General features: G+C 26.3%; 1 protein-coding gene across 2 annotated transcripts in view; it reads right to left on the bottom strand.

Moving 5' to 3' along the window:
* Positions 1-1,386: 1,386 nt before the first annotated feature.
* LOC142331482 (uncharacterized) overlaps positions 1,387-21,301 on the bottom strand; it is a 108,832-nt gene continuing 88,917 nt past the window's right edge. Inside the window, exons 6-12 of one of the 2 annotated variants that reach the window (XM_075377422.1) lie at positions 17,361-17,486; positions 16,440-16,566; positions 13,423-14,740; positions 8,200-9,338; positions 5,966-6,194; positions 4,332-4,450; positions 1,387-1,916 (exon numbers count right to left, since the gene is read on the bottom strand). In XM_075377422.1, coding sequence (XP_075233537.1) covers positions 1,708-1,916; positions 4,332-4,450; positions 5,966-6,194; positions 8,200-9,338; positions 13,423-14,740; positions 16,440-16,566; positions 17,361-17,486 — 3,267 coding nt within the window. In that variant the 3' untranslated portion in view covers positions 1,387-1,707. The remainder of the gene's footprint in view (positions 1,917-4,331; positions 4,451-5,965; positions 6,195-8,199; positions 9,339-13,422; positions 14,741-16,439; positions 16,567-17,360; positions 17,487-21,301) is intronic. The other variant, XM_075377423.1, reaches the window with a different exon arrangement.

The following is a 21,301-nucleotide window of genomic DNA, read 5'->3' as shown; positions in this document are numbered from 1 at the left end:
TATAAAAATATTATCCACTTAACACCATTATAATTCATTCTAATAACAAAACCCTGACCACTGCAATTTTTTTGTTTCAAAATCATTTTAATATATATATTACTGTAATTAATTTTTTTTTTTATTATTGTATATTTAAAAGAATTAATTTTGTTTTTTTATTAAATGTACATGAGTAAAAAATAAATTTTTAGGCAGTTTGTATGTTTTTATAAAAATAAAAAACAAAAAAAACACAAAAATATTTAATGAATAAAATAATTATATGTGAATGTTTTTATATTGTTTTAAATTAGCGATTTGATATAGATTCTCAGTAATGAACATTCTTTTAGCATTAACATTTTATAAATTTAATTCAACAATAATTTTCATTATAAAAATATCAGTAAAATTAAAAAAATGTGTTGTACAAAAATAAAATTCATGTTTTTTATGACCAATTTTTCATTAAATGAATGGCAATGTGTGGAAATCTTCCACATGAAATTACAGTCTAAAAAAGATGCTGAGCATATTAACTGAGATTAGAACATTACCGCTCTCATCATAAAGACTTATTCAGCAGATGATCCAACATAGTTGAAGTTGCTTTCCTTTTGGTTTGTAAGTAACCAGAAATTTGGGAATCTTTCATCGTACATCCCTTTTATACATACTCTTGCTACTTATTCCTGTTAGTGCATACATTAATTTTTATTCTATTTATACTTCAACAAAGTTCATTATTAAAAAAAAATTCTTCAAACTACAAAAACATAATATGATATTAAAAAATGAAATGTAAATTTTGTAGTGGTATTTTCAGATCTGATAAGCTGGTTTGTTAAAATTTTAATTACTGTGTTGTAAATATACTAACTGAGTTTTAGTATGCTACTGCTGCTAAGACAGCACTGAAATAAGCAATAAGGATATATTTTTTTTATTCAAATATGGTCATTTAAATTCAATTTTATATAGTGAAGCTCTGGTTATATTATAATAAAAAAAAGGTAAAAACATAAAGTAACATAGACAGTAAAATACCTATATTAAATTAATTATTTAACTATATATTGTGAATATTAATTTTGTTCTTATTTTAAAAACCTAACCTAACATAAATTTTTAAATTGGCACTTTTAAATAATTGTTTTTGAAGATTTTTATTTATATTAGTTCTGTTTACTGAGATTCTGTTATATTATAAATATTATTAATTAAAAATATCTATACACGTTAACTAAAATGTATCTTTAAACTAGTAAAAGTTTTTAATCACAATAATTTTTTTGTGGTGGTCATTTTAGGAAATTAATTTTGTTTTTATAATTTTATTTTATTTTTTGTTTTAATCTAATAAATACAAAGTAAGTCTGTTTTTATATCTACATTATTTCATTATTTATTGAAAGAAAGAAAAATTTATAAATTATTTGTTGTTATTTATATATTTGTTAAACTTATTAATTTTAGTTATAATATTATTAATTAAATGCCCAAAAAATGCTTTTAAAATAGTGTAGTATAATATAATAATACCTACTAAAGTAATTACTTCCATTTGTATTTTATAAATGCATGAAACATTATGATAATTAAAAACTGAAAAATAGATAGTACTAAAAATAGATTTTATTATAATTATATAATTTAAAAATAAGGGGTTTGTTATTAGATTGGGTGTCAATGTGTATTGTTATAGAAGTGAATATTTACATTAGTTCAAGTACACTCAATGATATGTGGCTGTGAACTTTCAATAACTGATGGCCTTTGTGTTTCATTTCCTTGTGTGCCATTAACTACACCACAGTTCGGTTGTTGCAAATGTCCATTTGGTGGATGTTGATGTCCATGGTTACTGTGTCCATGTATATCAAATGAATCTCTTGAATCATGATCAACACCATCATTCTGATCTACTCCTCCTGCTTAAAAAAAAAAACAAATTATTGAGATATATATTAATGAGTTGAGTATTACTTAACTGAATTTTCAGTTAATGTAAAGTTTTATTTTTAAATAAAACCATAAACTATTCACAAATTTTTCTTTAACACATAGTCATTTTACTCCTTTTATTTCTTTTTTTTTTAAATTATTGATAATAAAACTGCTGTTATTATTTTGCACCATGCCATGTTCAATAAATTTCTTTTATACAATATATTTTGTACACTTGATCTTAAAATTATTTTTTTCTCATGGAAAAAGATGATAGATCTAGAATGAAAAATAAAATTCTGATAAACATTTATATTAAATACACTCTGTAGGTATATATGTCAAAGGCGAATTGAAAAATCAGGCTTATTGCAATGCACCTGGCTAACTGGAAAATTATCGACTAACTGGAAAATTAAATATAATATATTTGCATTATTGCTTATAATTATAATCTAACCAAACTTAACCTTTGCTCACTTCACTTCCTAGTTAGGTTAGCGAATGAAGCAAGAGTAGGTTAAATTTGGTTAGATTATATTTATAATTATGAGCTATAATGCAATTATATTATATTTCATTTTCCGATTAGCTGCATACATTGCAATAATCCTGATTTTTCAGCTCACCTATGACATATACAACACAACTAACACTACACTATTAAAGTAAAATTAGAAATTGTTACTGCCAATAGATTTAATTATATTATTTAAATATTCAATGTTATGGTAAACATTTTGATGTATTGTGTAACTAAATTATTAGATAATGATATCTAATAATTGAGTTGCATCAGTTTTACTTTGCAATTTTGACATCTATGGATTATAATAAAAAATAACTTTATTTTTCTTTCCTTTCTTCCGGAATTCTTACATTTGTTGACTAACTTCTCTTCCTTTTTGGAAAAATTTTCTTTCCCCTTTTCATTTTGGTTTTCTTGAAAACAATATTTTTTATTTTTATTTTTTTATTTTATTTCTTTTCTGAAAGTATTTTGATCCAAAATTTGATTTCTTTAATATTCATTTTCTTTAGATAGATTTTTTTTGATTTTTCAAAGCCATTTATTTTAGGTTTTTAATTTAGAAAGATAATTAAAGATTTTTTTTTGTTAATCTGTTCACTTCCATTCTTTTCAAGGCTTAGTAAGAGTCTAATCTTTTTCTTATAAGTGCATTATTTTTTTTCAAAATTCTTGAAATTTCTTCATTTGATCTTAAGATATTTGATTATTTTTACATTTAGGTTCTAAAATCATCTCACAAATTTCCATTCTTCATTAATTAATTTTCCCAATCTTGATTCTTTGACTTTCATAATTTTTTCTCCAGTATAAGTATTGTGGTTTAAAGGATATAATGTCTACATTTGGCATTAAAGTTCAAAACCATTAGGTTTTGAGAGTAACCTAATGTTACAGCTTTGCTAAAGATTAATTTTGTTCATGGAACATCTGCAGTGAGTGTTTAGACTGGTTTTAAACGTGTGTTTTGAATTTTGTCATTTTGGTTAAAAATAATTTACTATTACATTATAATACGTATTTACAATAATGAATATTTAAAATATCTCTGTTCTGTAATATATTTAAGACAGTTTCCATGCAACTTTGAATATAAGTAAAATATTCTTTAACCAAAGCCTGTAGGTACTAACTAAGGAAGATTCTTGCATGAAGTTGAAATTGTTCCATTGTTTTCATTATGACGCAAAAATATATGTATGCATTTAACATATGAATATAACTCAAGCTGTAGTATGTAACAAAAAATTGGAAAAAACTTTACTTTAGAATAAATAAAATTTTTAAATCAGAAAATTGAGGTATGTATTAAACCAATGAAATATCCGGCAACTTTAAAAAATATACCTAATATGTTATTAGCTCAAAGAGAATTGTAAAGTTAGGCGATTCTTTGTCAAATTTTGATGACTAATATGAGCAATTTAAAACTTACAGGTAGGTTTTAAATATTTTTTATAAGTGAGGTTTACTATGATTTATTCCTCAGCATTTGGTGATGTTGAAATGATTAGATCATTTCAGTATATTAAAAAACAGAACAGGTCTCATAACAATTACATTTTATATTGTACTTTTAATAATTGTTAGAAAAAAATTTTAACTTTGAAAAAGCATTATTGTTTAAGTTCCAATAGTAATTAATGGTGAGCAATTAAAAAAAAAATTAAATTTAAATGTGAGCAAATGTTTAATTACTTACACATACACACACACACACACACACACACACACATTGATTAGTATTATTTTTTATTAAAGTGTTAATTTTTAGCTTATGTTTATCATTATATTTTATTTATTTTTGTAAAATAGCTTTTATAATAATTTTATATCAGTTGTATTAAGAATTACTTAGAAATTCTTTTCTTACTCATAGTAATATCATTGTTGGCATAATCATAATATCCTGCCAAGGAACCAGCTGCAGCTGCAATTGCTAGTTCTTCATCCATGTTATTTGGTCGACAACTTGTTGTCTTCCAGTGTGTCCTAAAACAACATTTATAAATTTAGTGTTATTACATTATTAACATTGTTGTGTTTATACTAATAGTATTTATAACATAAGTGTTTATAGTAATAGAATATTTAAACCTGATTATGTAAATTTATAAAACGATACTCAAAATTTAAATATTAAATACTCAGATTTTAAACAGTTAGGTGACTCAGTTGGGTTCAAATAATAAAAAATATTAAATTTTTTTGTAGTCTTCAATCAAAGTATATTCCATTTCACTCATGGTATTAAATCTTGAATGTTTTTCTTAATACTTATTTAAGTTTCTAGTAAGTGTAATTGAATGCTTAAAAGCAATGCATTATATTTATCATTACAGATATAAAGTACTAGAACTGTGCAATAATTCAGCAATGTTTAGCTCACTGAGGACAGGTGAACTGTCCTGTGATCTTACCATGCCAAAAAAAAATTATAAACATCCTTATTTTAAGTATTAGATTATTTAATTTTTTGACTGAAGTTTTGTAGTGATGTATGCATTGTTATAATGGTAATCAATTTCTATTATTATTATGCATGTAGGTTTAGATTTAAAATAATGTTTTTAGTATTTATTGAGTATTAATAAATGGTTAAATATCAAATTGGAGAAACACTAAGCTCTGAGACTGTTAACAGAATAAATAGAATTGATGGTTATTCATAAGGAAATTATTTTAATTAAATATTTTTTATTACATTTTGCACTTGTGGTGCTAATTGTTTATCAAATTAATCAAAATGGCTATACCAGATCTTCTTTAATTTAGTGATTCAAGAAAACTTATATATATTAAATGAAATTTAAACCACCAAAACACATAAATAGATAAGTTAAACTTAACATGTAGGATTTTATAGGATTCAGTACCTTCAATTTGTATTTAATTCCATAATTACATTAACATAGACTGTTTTTATAATTAACAATGTTTTATAATTAACTGTTTATAATAAATAAACTGTTTTATTACAATGTCCAGTGCTGTTCATTGGACAGCAGAATTTGTGTATTCATTATGACAAATATTATCTGAAATTAGAATAATCTCTTAATTTGTTGTTAAGCATTTAATTTGGCACTTTTTATGCCAGGTACGTCTTCAGAAATTTAGCTATAAAGTATTCAGCCACCCACCATACATTTCTGTTTTATCTTTGCACGATTCTCATTTATTTTCTAAATCAAAAGAATTTTTAGGCGGCAGTTATTTAGAAGTGATGATGTGACATTTTATCTGTCAATAAATAACTGACAAAACTAGCAGCATGTTTCTGTAATGATTGAATAGAAAACCTAATGACATATAGTAAGTAATTAAATTTAAATGATAATTATGAAGATAAAGAACATTTTGGCTAAGTAACAAGTAAATATTTAAAATTGTTTTAAATTTATTTCAGCCTAGTGAATGATTTCTAAACCTCTCTACTACTGCTTTCAGATGAAAATGATTAAATTATTGAAATAATTAATATATTTCAAAAAGAAATATACTTACCTTAAGCCGCTTGCACTGATATACTTTTTACTGCATCCTTGACAAGTATATGGTCGCTCATTTGTATGTAGCCTCTTGTGTAATTTAAGGTGCACAAATTGAGTAAATTTGGCTGGACAAAGGTCACAAGCATACGGCTTTTGACCTGAGTGCAATCGCAGATGTGTTTTAAGGTTAGATGTGGAACTAAATCTCTTCTTACATATATCACATTGATGTGGTTTTTCACCTTTAAGAAGAAAAAATTATATTAGCACGTTTAATGGAAGAATTGGAATTACTTTTTACTTTGAAACAAAGAAAAATAATTTTCATTTAAATGATTTCATTATCAGATAATGTTTAAATTTTATCAATTTTCCTAGACTTTCGGATTTATTATAAAAATTCTGTTAGCAATTTTTAAATAATATGAACTTTATTATAATTTTAATAGTAATTCATTAAATTTAGTTTTATTTAATACTAAATCTTAATAATTATTATTTTATAAAGTTATAATATAAACATCATAATTGCTTATTGTTAAGTTGTTTGTATATTCAGCTGTTAAATGAAATTCTAAGAGTAGACATTTTTGGAAATGATCTCAGTTGATATGATAAGGAGATGAAACTCTTCCTAAGTTTGGTATAACTTTATATCTCTATCAGACTAAACATATTTTAATGTTATATCATACATTATTTCAACATTAGCGATTCCTAGTCACTTTAAAAAAATTACTGATGATATCTGTGAAACTTCTAAATATCAGCTTCAAGAATACTTAATGGTTACAAATGTGTTAGCAATTGTAAAGTACCTTTGAATTGTTTTGTAGCATAATTAAAATTGAAATTAGTTCAAAAAAAATTATAATTATCTAAGATTATAAAATTCTATAGCGTTAGATCATTATCAGAAAAATTGTTTGAGAAAGGATAATGGAGAAATTATCAGATTTTATTTATTGAATGATTAATTCACTACTTCCATAACTTGTTGCAAAAAGATATAGTACGTTGAAAATGGTTAAATGGAATTCCATTTATGGAGGGCAGCAATTTTAACTTATTAAATATATCTGAAAGTTTTGAATATTTTCTTACATTTATTACTTTATTCATAAAAAATAAATGATCTTAACTGTTAGAGATATATCTGCTAATCTGAATTTAAATTTTATGTACAAATAAAGTTTAAATAAAATTTCCCAGTAACTGATGTTGTTATAATGTTAATATTTTCATTCAACTGATAATTGAATAACTGGCAATTGAATAAATAATGTTTTATTTTGTTTTTTAATGCTTTTATTTATAGTCGCATAACAATTATAGTCATTAGTGATAGTATCACTATCATGTAGTGTTACATAAAACAACAAAAATAAACAATAAACAAACAGGTACAATAAAGAATAAACGTAGACAAGTAACAGCAACAAACATAAAAATCAGATGAAAATCACTAAATCGTATTCTTCATTCTACTGTAGGAGAGGAACCGCAACAGACATTTTATACCTTCTTTCTGGATTAGTAGAAATTTCATATCTGAACCCAGGTCTAAGTTTTGTTGGATGGTTCCAAAGATTGTTGGATTGGAACCAAAGAGCAGGTGGTGCACAGAACATCTGATCTTTTATATTAGTTTTTTGAAAATTTTAAAAATTCAAATCGATAATAGATTACAAAAGTGCTGTAAAAGGTAAACTTTTTTCCTTCGTGTTTTGTTTTGTTACTGTACAGTTATTATAACAATATAAAAACTAACAGAACTCTAATTCTAGAAATGGAATTAATAATATCCTCACATTTTTTCTACATTGCTTTATGTAAGTCTGTTTAATGAAAAATAGAGGTTTTGTTTAAGAATTATTGTATATTACAATCTGCACTGCATAACAGAAACCTAGTAGAAATATAACAATACTACAAATTCACCAATTTAATTTAATCAAATAATATAGAGTCAAAGTTAGAATAAAAAAAAAATAATGAAACAGATCAGAGAAACAATTCTAAATAAATTACAAATAAATGACTTCAGTATTGACTCCAACATATTTACAAAACTCAGCCGGATCTGTGAATTAACTAAAATAATCTTTTTTTTCAATTAGCTTTAAAAAGTAAGATAGACTTAAAAATGAAGCTTTCATTAATCATTGATTGCATTTAATGAAAATCTATATAAAACACTTCTATTAATAGATAAATCAAATTGTAAAAATAAAATTATTATCTAACCTGTGTGTACAAGATGATGTTTTTGTAGATGTGCTAGTTGTGTAAAACTTTTTGTGCATAAGTTGCATTTAAATGGTCGTTCTCCAGAATGAGTCCTTAAGTGAACCTTTAAATTAGATAATTGTCCAAAAGTTTTGTAACAAACATTGCACTCATAATGCATTTTACCATCTTTTTTCTTTAGTGGATATGGCAGTGACCTATAACCTCGAGATCCTTGACTATTAGGACTTAACGGACTACCACAAGATCCATCATCTGGTGATAATGATCCAGGTGGTGATAAAGGTTGTCTTGATAAACCATGATTTAACGGAGGTAAAGGTGTTAATAAGTGATGTAATGGCGCTGAATTTAGATTTAATTGTGTTGAATTCGTGAAGTGAAGACCAGATGATGATGGTGGTGAATATGAATTATTTTGAGTTTGCGGTACAATGGTTGTTGATGGATATGGTTGATAATAAGGTTGATTTGGATGAAGAGGATATCCCATATCTTGTGGGTGATACATCGGTGGCGGTGTGTATGGAGATCGACGTAAATGGTTTGTAGGTATGGACGGAATGCTAAGATGATTTTGTGGGTGACTAGCTGTAGAGTCTGGACTGACTGGAAGATTTCCATATCTTTGCGATTTTTTGTAAGAATATGCCATCTCAGTAGGCGATGTCGGTGGTGGTGTGGCAGAATTTCGACGTGGTAATACAGCTTTATCATTTTTATTCCTTAGTAAAATATTTTCAAGTATTGATGTTGGTTGTTGGGGAACATCTTCTTGAGGTGGAGGAGTAGGTGTTACACTTCTATTATTTGTTTCATAGTGTGGCTTTTTTGCTGGTGGTTGCGGACTCGATTCAGAAGATATTTCCACTGGCGATTCAACAATCATTAAAGAATCAGATGGTGAATGCGATGGACTTATAATTACTACTTCTTTATTCTGTTCAACTGTTGGTTCATGTTTTGTAGTATTGAAGTGACTGTAAAGCGAAGCTTTGGTCATTTTTATCTTAACTTTCCTATACTCATTTCGATCTGGACTGTGTTCTGGAGAGGTATGGGGAGGTGGCGGTGATGCTTCTACAGTTTCTTCTACAATGACGGGCTGTTCAACACCATCATCAGCTTGCTTTTTGCTGTAACAAAATTTAAAAAATAGGAATGAAAAACTGATAAATTTTATTTAGAAATTTAATTATATTTTGCAAACAGAACTTTAACTGTTTAAATATAGCGTATCTTCTAACTAATAATTTAACTTAAAGTGTATGTTTTGGCTGCTATTACTTTTTAAGAAAATTTATTCATCAGAAATGCAGCTGCCACAACAGACAATTGCAAGTCAGTAAACAAATTGCTTTGATAAAATTTAAAAATGGCATAAAATATAGATAAAATAATATTACATAAAAATGGCATTTTTAATTGTATGCCATTGTAAATTAATTAATAAAGTATTTCATTATGAAGCTCAATACCAGTTTGTTTGGCTTTTGTCCAGCCACCCACAGGAAATAGTTTCCAGATGGATACCTATGGATTGTATAGACAAAAGATACAACTACTTCCACAAACTATGTAATTACTAGCAACTTTAAAATGCCAAAAATGACACAACTTGTGTGGATTCAGTGACCATTAATCAAAACTACAGAATAGTCTTAGATAGGAAGATACTAAGGATAAGGGGAAAATGTTAATAATGAGAGAGACACAATCTTTCTGCAAATGGACTATGAAACAAAATAAGCAATTCTACATAAAATAGTGCTTAAAGATCCCCTTCAGCCTATCATTAATCCTTTTGGATTAAGATTTATTAATCTCAATTAAATTTTTTTAAAGATGAAGAGATTAGATTTATTAACATTAATTCTTAACTATCTGGATAGGAACAGCTCATTAAGGATCTTGTAATATCATTAAAAAATACATGTAACAAAAGCTGCTAAATAAATGACTTCTAAAAACACTAGAGCTGAGAATATAATTAAGCTTTTTTTAACCCATTTCTTTCCAGAAGAACAATTTACCAATTTTTTGTGAATCTTTTTCATTTTATCTTCATCATTACTATCAAATTTATAAAATAAAACATGCAGGGGAAATTTGTATTTGCAGTTTTTTCAGTTATGACCTGTTGTGTTCACGCAAGGTTGGGAGTTTACCACGAGTTATGATGTTGTGTTAGCTCAATGTTAGAAAATGCTGTAAACAAAAAACTTACGACTGATTCTTACATAAAATAATTTATTAAGACAAAATTCACATTATTTTCTGTCGTCATTTTTATAATTTTACTTTTACATCAGCTGACTTGTGAAATTTTTCAAAACAGGACACTTGTGAAAACACTTGACATTTCTTACAAATATGCTGATAAAAATTGTCAAACTGTTTGACAATAGTCAAACTGTTTGACTATGGCACAATTTACATCTTTGTCTAGTATTATTTTCATTTCGGTCTATGACATGATCAATTTTGTCTTTTTGTCACTGCAGCAGTATCAACGCCATTTTTTACCTGTTATTTGGATCCTGCAATTAGCAATCACATTATCATGAGCATCTACTTCCCCCATTCCTTTACTATAATCATTTATAACATTTGGCTGTTTTACATCGTCTTCTTTTCTCTCTTTTTGGTCATACCTTTTTAGGTTTAGTATAGGTTCTATTGATCCATAGTTTGTTATTACTGTTACAACTGAATCATCCCACCACCTAACTATAAAGATATACTCATTTTTATCAAAAACATATTCATAACTTCCTTTTGGAGCTTTTGGAAATTTTTTCACTGATGTCAGTGAAATATTATGTTGTCTGTTGTATGATATTGTTCCAGCTACCGGGAAATTCATTTTAGTCAGTTTACTTATCAAACTATAAGTAAAAAAAAAAATTATAAAAAAAAACACAATTTTCTGGATTAACAAATTATAGACAACTTTTTCTCCCAGACCATAGCTATTGTTTACTTCACAATTTTTTCCACATACAACTCAAAACTGTTGACATAACCATCGACAGAAGTAACACACAAAATTTTGAAACCAAATCTCACTGGTATTCCTCATGAAAATTTTTGCTGAATGAAGTCCAAAATACGGGACCATTTGCTCGTCATTTGAAATTTTATGAGAAAGCACCCCAAACTGACCAAATTTGACATTCAGTGCATTATAATACAGGTGGAATTTTGAAAATTTTTTCGATTTGTCTAGTTTTGTGTTGTCTGATAAATGAATATACTTTTTAATTTCATCAAATCTATTTCAGGGCAAAATAATAATTCCAAAAAAATTTTTTTAAGTCTGGACGAGTTAAAGAAAAGGTTGTTCTTCTCCTTAGCATATGAAACAGAAAAGTCAATAATTTTGTCCAGGAACACATCAATAAAAATTAAATTGAAAGTTTCAAGAACTGTTAGGTGACCATATTGGTTTTTTATTTCTTCCACAAGTTTATTTATTTCACTATCATCTGGAATTATTGATGTAGTTGGTAAAGAATTTTCCCAATTTGGACATGCTTTTGGTTCCTTTACTTTTTGTTTTGTAATTTTATGTTTACTTGGATCAATAGAAACGGAATGATGAACTTCAAAAGAGCCAGCAATATCTGAAGAATCGAGATCAACCCACTGTTTGAACAATTTGGTTATCATCAATGTTCTCTTCATTCGTTTTTTCATCAATATCAGGTGGTATCATTACAGTATCAATACCACATGCTGCTTCCTCTCCCTCAATATCATCGAGTGCTGCAAGTAGTTCTTTTGCTGTTCTATAATATTCTCATTGAAAACTCATAGCAGAATCTATTAGTCAAAGTAATAAGTCAATAATAGGCTTTTCTGTCAAATTAAATACAAATCCAACACTAGAAACTAACCAATTTATAATTTGAAAATAAGAATTAATCGCACAATAAAAACATTCCTGTCAAAACTCATGATAAATTACTTTTAGTCAAACTGAAACGATGCTAATAGTTAGGTCTAACTGTTCGGTGATAACACAAAACTACACTTTATAACTAGATTTAAATAATAAAATACAGTGTTACTATTTATCATGCACTAAAATCTAAATACTAAATATTGTAAATAAAACGGAAAGAAGTATATAATAACACTATGGAAATGATTGCAACAAATTGTTTTTATCAAGACACTACATCCACAGCAACTTTATCTTAACGAGCAAGAAATTCCCAACATTGCAACAATGCAACACTTGCATATTCCTTTGAATAATAACGAACCCAAACCTCACTCATAATGGAAATGACTCAGCAGTAAACTAAACATCATAAGTATAGTTGACATAACAAAATTTTGGTTCTAAGAATCTACAGACTTGTATTTCTTCCAACAACAAAGAACTTTCTTAATGCATCGGATTTATCATTATTCATGTTCACATAAACAAAGAAATACTTATAAAAATAAAATAACTGACACATCAATAAAATTTACATATCCTTTAGAATCAATAACAATTCAAATTAAGAGTGACATAATACAGAAATAAATTATGTACATAATTTTATACTGTTGCATGTATGTAATGTTGGGAAGAAATGGGTTACCCCAACCATTTCTTAATGGTTGGGGTAAACCCTCAGTCATCTTCAGAATTTCATTTCAAGTAGAAATATTAAACTAACTGTGGAATGTTGAACCAGATCCTCATTAAAGAATTATATTAAAAGTAAAGCTGGGTTTTAACTGATGAAGACCACAAGTAGGCTCAAGTCTGCAATATCAATTTTTTATTTAAATATTAAAATGGTCCACAATAAAGAGCAATAGATCATACAGTAGTATATAATAACAAAAAAATTATAAATATAGAAAAAATAATAAAACAATAAGATTTCATGGAATTAATTGCTTATATGACCAACACTTCTTGTACACACATTTTTCTAACATTGCTATTAGAACAGTTATGATCAGTTATTACAACTTTTTGGCCACCAGAATAATTGGTATAATTTCTAATTAAATTGATTTCCTTATAAGTAACAAATTCAATTTTCATGTATTTATATATTTTTTTATTTTTTTTATATTTTCTATGAGATTTAAAAAAAATATATATCTTGCTAACCATAGTGGTGGTCATCTAAAAAATACGCCCAAATTTCACAATGGAATGCGCTGCTTATAAATATAAAATTATATAAAAATATTTTGATTTATACATACCTAAAGTCTAATACGTAATTATTATCACTGTCATCAGAATCACTTGAATCTTCTGGTGGTGTTAAAGCTTCGTCATGATATCCATTACTATGATAACCTTCATCTGATCGTACTGAACCATCACCAGCTATATTAGCTGAATGATCATAACCGATATGTCCATTATGATCTTTATGTAAATGTAAATCATTATGTGGAAGACAATGACTTACAGGTTCTTTTATCAAATTATCGTGATAACCATTTTGATGAATATTATTTTCTGTTTTAATATCAAATTTAACATCAAATTTCGATTCAAATTCATTACTACAGTTTTGAGTTGCAGTATTTATCGTTGTAATTTTATTATTAGTATTATTTGTATTATTGTTATTATTATTATTACTATTTATTCTTACATCTTGTTCTAAAATATCATTGTTAATAATTTTATGAGATCCATTTGTATTTTGCATTTCATTAATCATATCTCTTTTACAGACATTATCATTGTTGATAGAAGTATCGATATTTGTATGATGTTCATAACCATTTTTATACTTTGATAAATTATCATTATTTGTAGAATTATTATTATTATTATTTTGTTGAATATCATATTTATTACTTATGACATTAATTTTCTCTTCTCCATTTCTTATTTCATTTCGTTCATTATTACAATTATTTTCATTAATATTACTATTTATCCTTTTTATTTCATTATTATTTTCATTAATACTACTACTATTATTATTTTTACTAATATTATTATTGTTATTATTTATTATCCTGTTTTCATGATGTTTAACATGATTACCATTGGTAATAATACAATGTTCATACGTCGATGATGTTATTTGTTGATTATTTTTGAGATCACCATTGCTTAATTGTTGTTGAATATTTATTCTTTCATTTTGTTCTAATTCTTTTGATTTACTAATACTATTATTATTTCTATTAATAATTTCTTCAGTACTATGTTTATTCGTTGTATTATTATTTTTAATAACATGATTATTATTTTTAGTTACAACTTGTCTTTCATTGTTGTAATTTCTTGTTTCTACATTATTATTATTGTTATTATTAATATTATTATTACTTATTATGTTGACTAGCCTATCTTGATGGTTATTATTTATACTATTATTATTACTATTATTATTTATATGGTGGTTATTTTTCTTTGTCTGTAACAACTGTATAGTTTTTTGGTGATGGTGTGGTTGAGATGCTGTTGTTGAGCTTACAGTTGGTACTGTTGTCTCACTTGTTTCATTCGTTATTGATAAAGGTGGTTGTGGACCTGCTGCTTGTTGAACTTGTTGTCCTATTAAAAAGATGAAAAAAATAAATAAATTTAGTAATTGTAAATTAATATGTGTTTAAATGAAACAGTCTAGTTAATGATAGGTTCATATAAAAAAAACAAATTTTTTAAACTAGTTGAGATTATGAGATAAAAAAAAACCTATTTTAAAACATATTTTATTTTATAACCTTTTTTTTAATTAGTTTATGAGATAGATTTTTCAATTAAAATACTCTTGATAACCAAAGCGATAAAAATTGAGCATTAAAATGAATAAAAAGAGAATTCTCTACTGGTTGATTAGCATCTAATAATTATTGCTTCAACCAATAAATTCATTTGTGTTTGTCAAATGTAAATAATTATATGAACGCAAGATGTTTTTAGAAAACTCCATATGTCATCATATGTTATTACGACATCAGTTGCAACAGTTTCTAAAACTGTATTAATTAATAAAAGCAACAAAGTTAATCATTCAATTAAATAAATATGGTAATAATTTACAGATAAATAGATCTTTTGCATCAAAACAGGTACCTGTAGTTTCCTTTGAAAATTATTTGATGAATGGGCGATAGTAAGTGTTTGATGAATTTGTTCTGAAGGTTATCGGTCAAAGTGTACTATAGTACATATTATTAGCTTAAGTGATCAATGGTTGCTGGTTTATTAAACATGCCATTATAAAAAGTTAGAAATTATTCTTACATGAAATCATTTTATTTAAAAAAAGCTATACCCTGAAATATTGCAACTGTTGTCGAACCATTAGACTGTAAGTGATGCAGTTTTCTAGTTTTCCAGTTCAAAACAGTAAAAAAAAATTTATAATAATATAATTAAAGTAAAAATATAAATTATATTTCCCAGTATAATAAGCATAATATGATTTTAAGGTTAGGAAATTGGATTTGAAACATTGATATTGCTGTATTCAATGGTATGCATAATTATATGAATCGTATTTAACTGTAGGCTAATGCTTGTTTGTAAATATTAAGAACCATCCTGTTGTAAAGATAATACAAGAGGAATTGAGGCAATTTAATGATACAAAAATACAGTATTTCATAATAATTATGAAATTCAAAATCTGCTGAAAGAGTACTACTCTGTTGCCTTGATATTGATTATTATAAGGTTGATGATAATATTGTTATTAACTGAAATACAGAATTATGTTAGTATTAGTGAAGGGATATGGTAAGTTTGAGGATGAACAAGGTTATTACAATAATTCGTATTAAGCATCAAATCAAATGCTGTATGCAGTTTATCACAAATACTGAATATAGAATAATCGTATAATCATTGAGATTTATTTAAGCTGATATTCTCAGATGTATATCCTTAATAAACAATTCTCAATTCAAATTACTAACATCACTTTGTTGCATGTTAACAGTGCAAATATATTTTAAAACATATGGTCTTATACAGCTATTCTCACATGATATTGTTACCGCTGAGACAATACCACTCTGCACAGATATTGGCTTGTGTTGATATTTTGAGACCTATCTTTATTCAATCTGTTATGTAGTATAAGTATAATTTTATGCATTCGTAGTCAGTTTTTTAATGTTTCAGAAAATAAAAATGTTACCAATTTTTATGAATGTTAATTATTTTATTAATAATATTAAATATTACTATTGTTATGAGTATTATCTTTTTATTTATACTAATTTTAATTATCAATTTGACAACATACTTATCCTCTGCAGCATAAGTTCTCCTGTTAAAGGATAGTTGAGCCTCTCTGCAAATTCTCTACAGTACCATACCAGTAATTCTTGATTTGGCAAAATTGGCCTAATAGTGTAGAAATATATATTCATCTGTAAAAAACGAATAAAAAGAATTAACTAATTTAACCTAATCTAATCTACTTAGTTATCTATTTGTTTAAATTATATGGGTTCAAGTTCAGTTCTTGAAGAAAGGTTAATATTTTCATTAAATAACTGACTTCACTAAAATATATTCTCTTTTGTTTTTATTTCTCTCAGGTCATAAAAATAAAAATATTTACCTTACTAATTATTAGAACTTTAAACTTGTTTTTTACATTAATTATCTGATTTACACAAAGCAATTCTTTTTTAAATAAATAATTAAAAAACCAATATAATTTTACTTTTCTTAGGTTAAATTTTTACTATCACATTAACTGCAGTGAATTTATTGGCTGTCTGAGCTAGCACAAAATACACTGCTTACATCTATTCCAAAAAATGTAACTATAAAATAAAATTAGGGAAAAGAGTACTGTATTGTAAACTTCAGAATTATTGTTTTTAAGTAAATATAAATATATATATATATATATATATATCACAACAGACAAAACGCAAGATGTCTGAAATCACTTGCAGTACTTTATATCTTACTCCAGCTGTTAAATTACTAGAAACAAGCTTCTTTGCGGACCTTCATAATGCTACATCAAACAAACTACAACCAGTATTGTTGGAGTACTGTAGTACATTGTGATACATCTATAAAGGCCCTATTTAATATTTACTTTAAATCATATGTTTTGAACGGCATGTAATGAATGAAGCAATTTAATTTATTAACTTTAATAATAAAATATTCTTTGAACTGTTAAATGATTTTATAAGTTACTAACCTTGTACTGGCATGCTATTAGGTTTTGTGACTCGGATGAGTAAGCTGGATTTACATATCTCATCCAATTTGATTTAGATACGTCATATCCATCTATGTAATAAAATAACTGGTTATCCTTATATACCTGTAAATTAAAAATAATAGTATTTAAATATAGTTCAATCACATAAGATATTTATTAACTAAAACTTATGAACATGAACTTATACAACAATAAAGATATATTTTGAATTAGATATTATTACTTGTAAGATAACTTCAAAATTCCAACCTTAATTTTATTAGTATAAATTATTGCTATATAACCAGTAGTTGGGTTAGGTTTTTAAGATTTTTTGTATTTTAAAATCGGCAATGAAAATTTGATTACATACGCTTCTCTTTAATAAAAAAATACAAATCTTCAATTGAATTTAATTATTTTATTTTATTTGATATTTTTCCGTTTTATATCATTGCATCAAAATTATTTTTCTAATGTTTTTTTTTTTTTATCTATCCTCAGAGTCTGACATTGTATCTCATTAAGCTGCACATCTATCTATAATTGTCAATGAAGGACCTTATTATTATTATATTTTTATTATTTAAAAAACAATCCTAAAAAGAAATTACTAAAAACAGTAAACATACAGATATGTTATTTTTTGTTAGTTATTTTATTTGTTTTTAGAAAAATGATTTTATTGTCAAATAACATCTTTTAATAACATTTTGACAAATCATAAAGTATGAAATGAATAATAGATGAATTGTAGAAGAAAAAAATTTGTGAAAGAATCTTTAAAATGTAACTGCTTTATCAAGCTCCAATGGCTATGTCAAGGAATCCAGTATTAATTAATTTCACAAAAGAAGAGATGTAAAGGGAAAAATTACCTTTTACTGTCTTAATTAAGGGAAGAACATATACAACAGTCTAGTAACCATCTGATGATGCATTTTTACACTTTAGTGTTCAAGTGATAGTAATCTCTTTGATTTTTATCTCTTAGATTAAGATAATAAGTAAATAGATTACCAATTTAGCTGTTATTTAAGAGTATAAAATAAAGGTAAGAAATTTAAAAGTATATCAAACTAAACAAATTACCATTAACAGCAAAGGTAAGACACATAATGATAATACCCAGCTTTATATAAAATTACATGCAGTTTTGTTAGTCATATTGGTATAAACATTAATTAAAGATGTTTACTGCAGTTAAATTTTTATATTATTTTATGACACTTTTATATGATGATTGGATATTAAAATTATCTTTCTGTTTATTCCCCCATAAAAACAGAAATAAGAATTACCATTACAGTCTTGGCATATTTATGTTTTAAAATATCAGTTCTAGAGCTGTTTCTGATTTAATGATTCCACTATAACATTGAAATTATATATACTTAACCACTTTTACACTATTTAACAGTTGACCTTATTGTAATTCATTATTATTTGTAGTACTTCATGAATATTACTACTACTTATTTTCTTATTACTTTACTTAATAATAAGCAGACTTTCTTATTCTTAAATAGGTTTCTGTTTTATCTGTGGTTCATAACTATTATGAAAACAATAATTACTGTATTGATCACATTATCTTTCACCTGTTTTTTCCCATCCTTAAGTAGGAAGGATTGATTTGGTAGGATTTTTACACTTAGATGTCCTTCCTGATATCAGCAGGTAAGATACTATTAGATACCTGCAGCATATTATTTATGTACTCATTTATATTGAAAGTCAGGATGCACAATTATAATTTTTTTTTTTTTAATGAACTAAGATTCAAACTTAGAACCTTACGCATGAAAGGAAATGTTGCTACCATTACTGTTTATTATGTAATTAAAATAAGAATGTTACCATTCTTCCTTTACAATTTTTTTTGTCTTCAGTCATTTGACTGGTTTAATGTAGCTCTTCAAGATTCCCTACCTAGTGTTAGTTGTTTCATTGCAAAATACCTCCTACATCCTACATCCCTAAGAATTTGTTTTATATATTCCAAATGTTGCCTGTCTGCACAATTTTTTCCTTCTACTTTTCCCTCCAAAGCAACTGTTCCAGGATGCCTTAATATGTGGCCTATAAGTCAGTCTTTTCTTTTAATTATATTTTTCCAAATTGCTTCTTTCTTCATCGATTTGCCCCAACACCTCTTCATTTGTCACTTTATCCACCCGTCTGATTTTTAATATTCCCCTGTAGCACCACATTTCAATAGCTTCTAATCTTTTCTTCTCAGATACTCTGATTGTCCAAGTTTCACTTCCATATAAAGCTGCACTCATATATTTTCAAAAATATATTTTCAAAAATCTTTTCCTGATGTTTAAATTAATTTTTGATGTAAGCAAATTATATTTCTGACTGAAAGCTTGTTTCGCCTGTGCTATTCGGCATTTTATATCGCTCCTGCTTCGTCCATCTTTAGTAATTCTACTTCCCAAATAACAAAATTCTTCTACCTTCATAATGTTTTCTCTTCCTATTTTTACATTCAGTGGTCCATCTTCGTTATTTCTACTACATTTCATTACTTTTGTTTTGTTCTTGTTTATTTTCATGCAGTAGTTCTTGCGTAGGACTTCATCCATGCCGTTCATTGTTCCTTCTAAATCCTTTTTACTCTCAGCTAGAATTACTATATCATCAGCAAATCATAGCATCTTTATCTTTTCACCTTTTACTGTTACTCCGGATCTAAATTGTTCTTTAAAATCATTAACTGCTAGTTCTATGGAAAGATTAAAAAGTAAAAAGTTAAAAGGATAGAGAACATCCTTGTCAGACTCCCTTTCTTATTATGGCTTCTTTCTAATGTTCTTCAATTATTACAGTTGCTGTTTGGTTCCTGTACATGTTAGCAATCGTTCTTCTATCTCTGTATTTGAACCCTAATTTTTTTAAAATGCTGAACATTTTATTCCAGTCTACATTATCAAATGCCTTTTCTAGGTCTATAAATGCCAAGTATGTTGGTTTGTTTTTCTTTAATCTTCCTTCTACTATTAATCTGAGCCCTAAAATTGTTTCCCTTGTCCCTATACTTTTCCTGAAACCAAACTGGTCTTCCCCTAACACTTCCACTCTCCTCTCAATTCTTCTGTACAGAATTTTAGTTAAGATTTTTGATGCATGGCTAGTTAAGCTAATTGTTCTGTATTCATCACATTTATCTGCTCCTGCTTTCTTTGGTATCATGATTATAACACTCTTTTTGAAGTCTGACACCCCTTTTTCATAAATATTACACACCAGTTTGTATAATCTATCAATCGTTTCCTCACCTGCATTGCGCAGTAATTCTATAGGTATCCTTTTCAGTAATATGTATTATTAATTTAATGAAATTTATACTGGGTCTTTATTTATATTTATTTAAATAATTCCATTATTTATTTTATTAATTTTTTAAATAGTAAATAACATTGCCTTTTGTTTTTTGATTGATTAAAAATTACAAATAGGATAATGTTATGCACAAAATATATATAATAGTGTTTAGTAAAAGAAAATAACTTTTTAGAATTAGTAGAATTATGTTTTTACACAACTGCTTTAAAGCAAGTTCATATTTTAAAAATAACAATTGCTATTTCAAATAAAGTCACCATAGTTATGTCATCACAGTGTGGTCCTTATAGTCAATAAATTTTGTTTAGCCTTTATTTGCATAACTAAACAATGTTCCAGTTATGCTTTATTTGACTAGGTATTATTAATAGTCAAGATCAACCAACAACCATTCAAAAAAAAAAAAATTCAGGTCTACCTTCTGTATTAATGATGTGTCATTAAAGAAACTTACCAACCTATATGAAGGATTTCATTTTAATTTGTTGGAAACAAGCAATGTACTAATTATGGTGATTTTTAGATTAGATGGTTTAATAATTTTTAAACTAAAGTACAATGTACATAATACAAAAGGTGTTAGT

This window comes from Lycorma delicatula, chromosome 10, assembly GCF_047948215.1.
Source record: "Lycorma delicatula isolate Av1 chromosome 10, ASM4794821v1, whole genome shotgun sequence".
Classification (NCBI taxonomy): Eukaryota; Metazoa; Arthropoda; class Insecta; order Hemiptera; family Fulgoridae; genus Lycorma; species Lycorma delicatula.
Note: the sequence above shows the minus strand (reverse complement) of the source record. Positions and strands in the feature narration are given on the sequence as shown.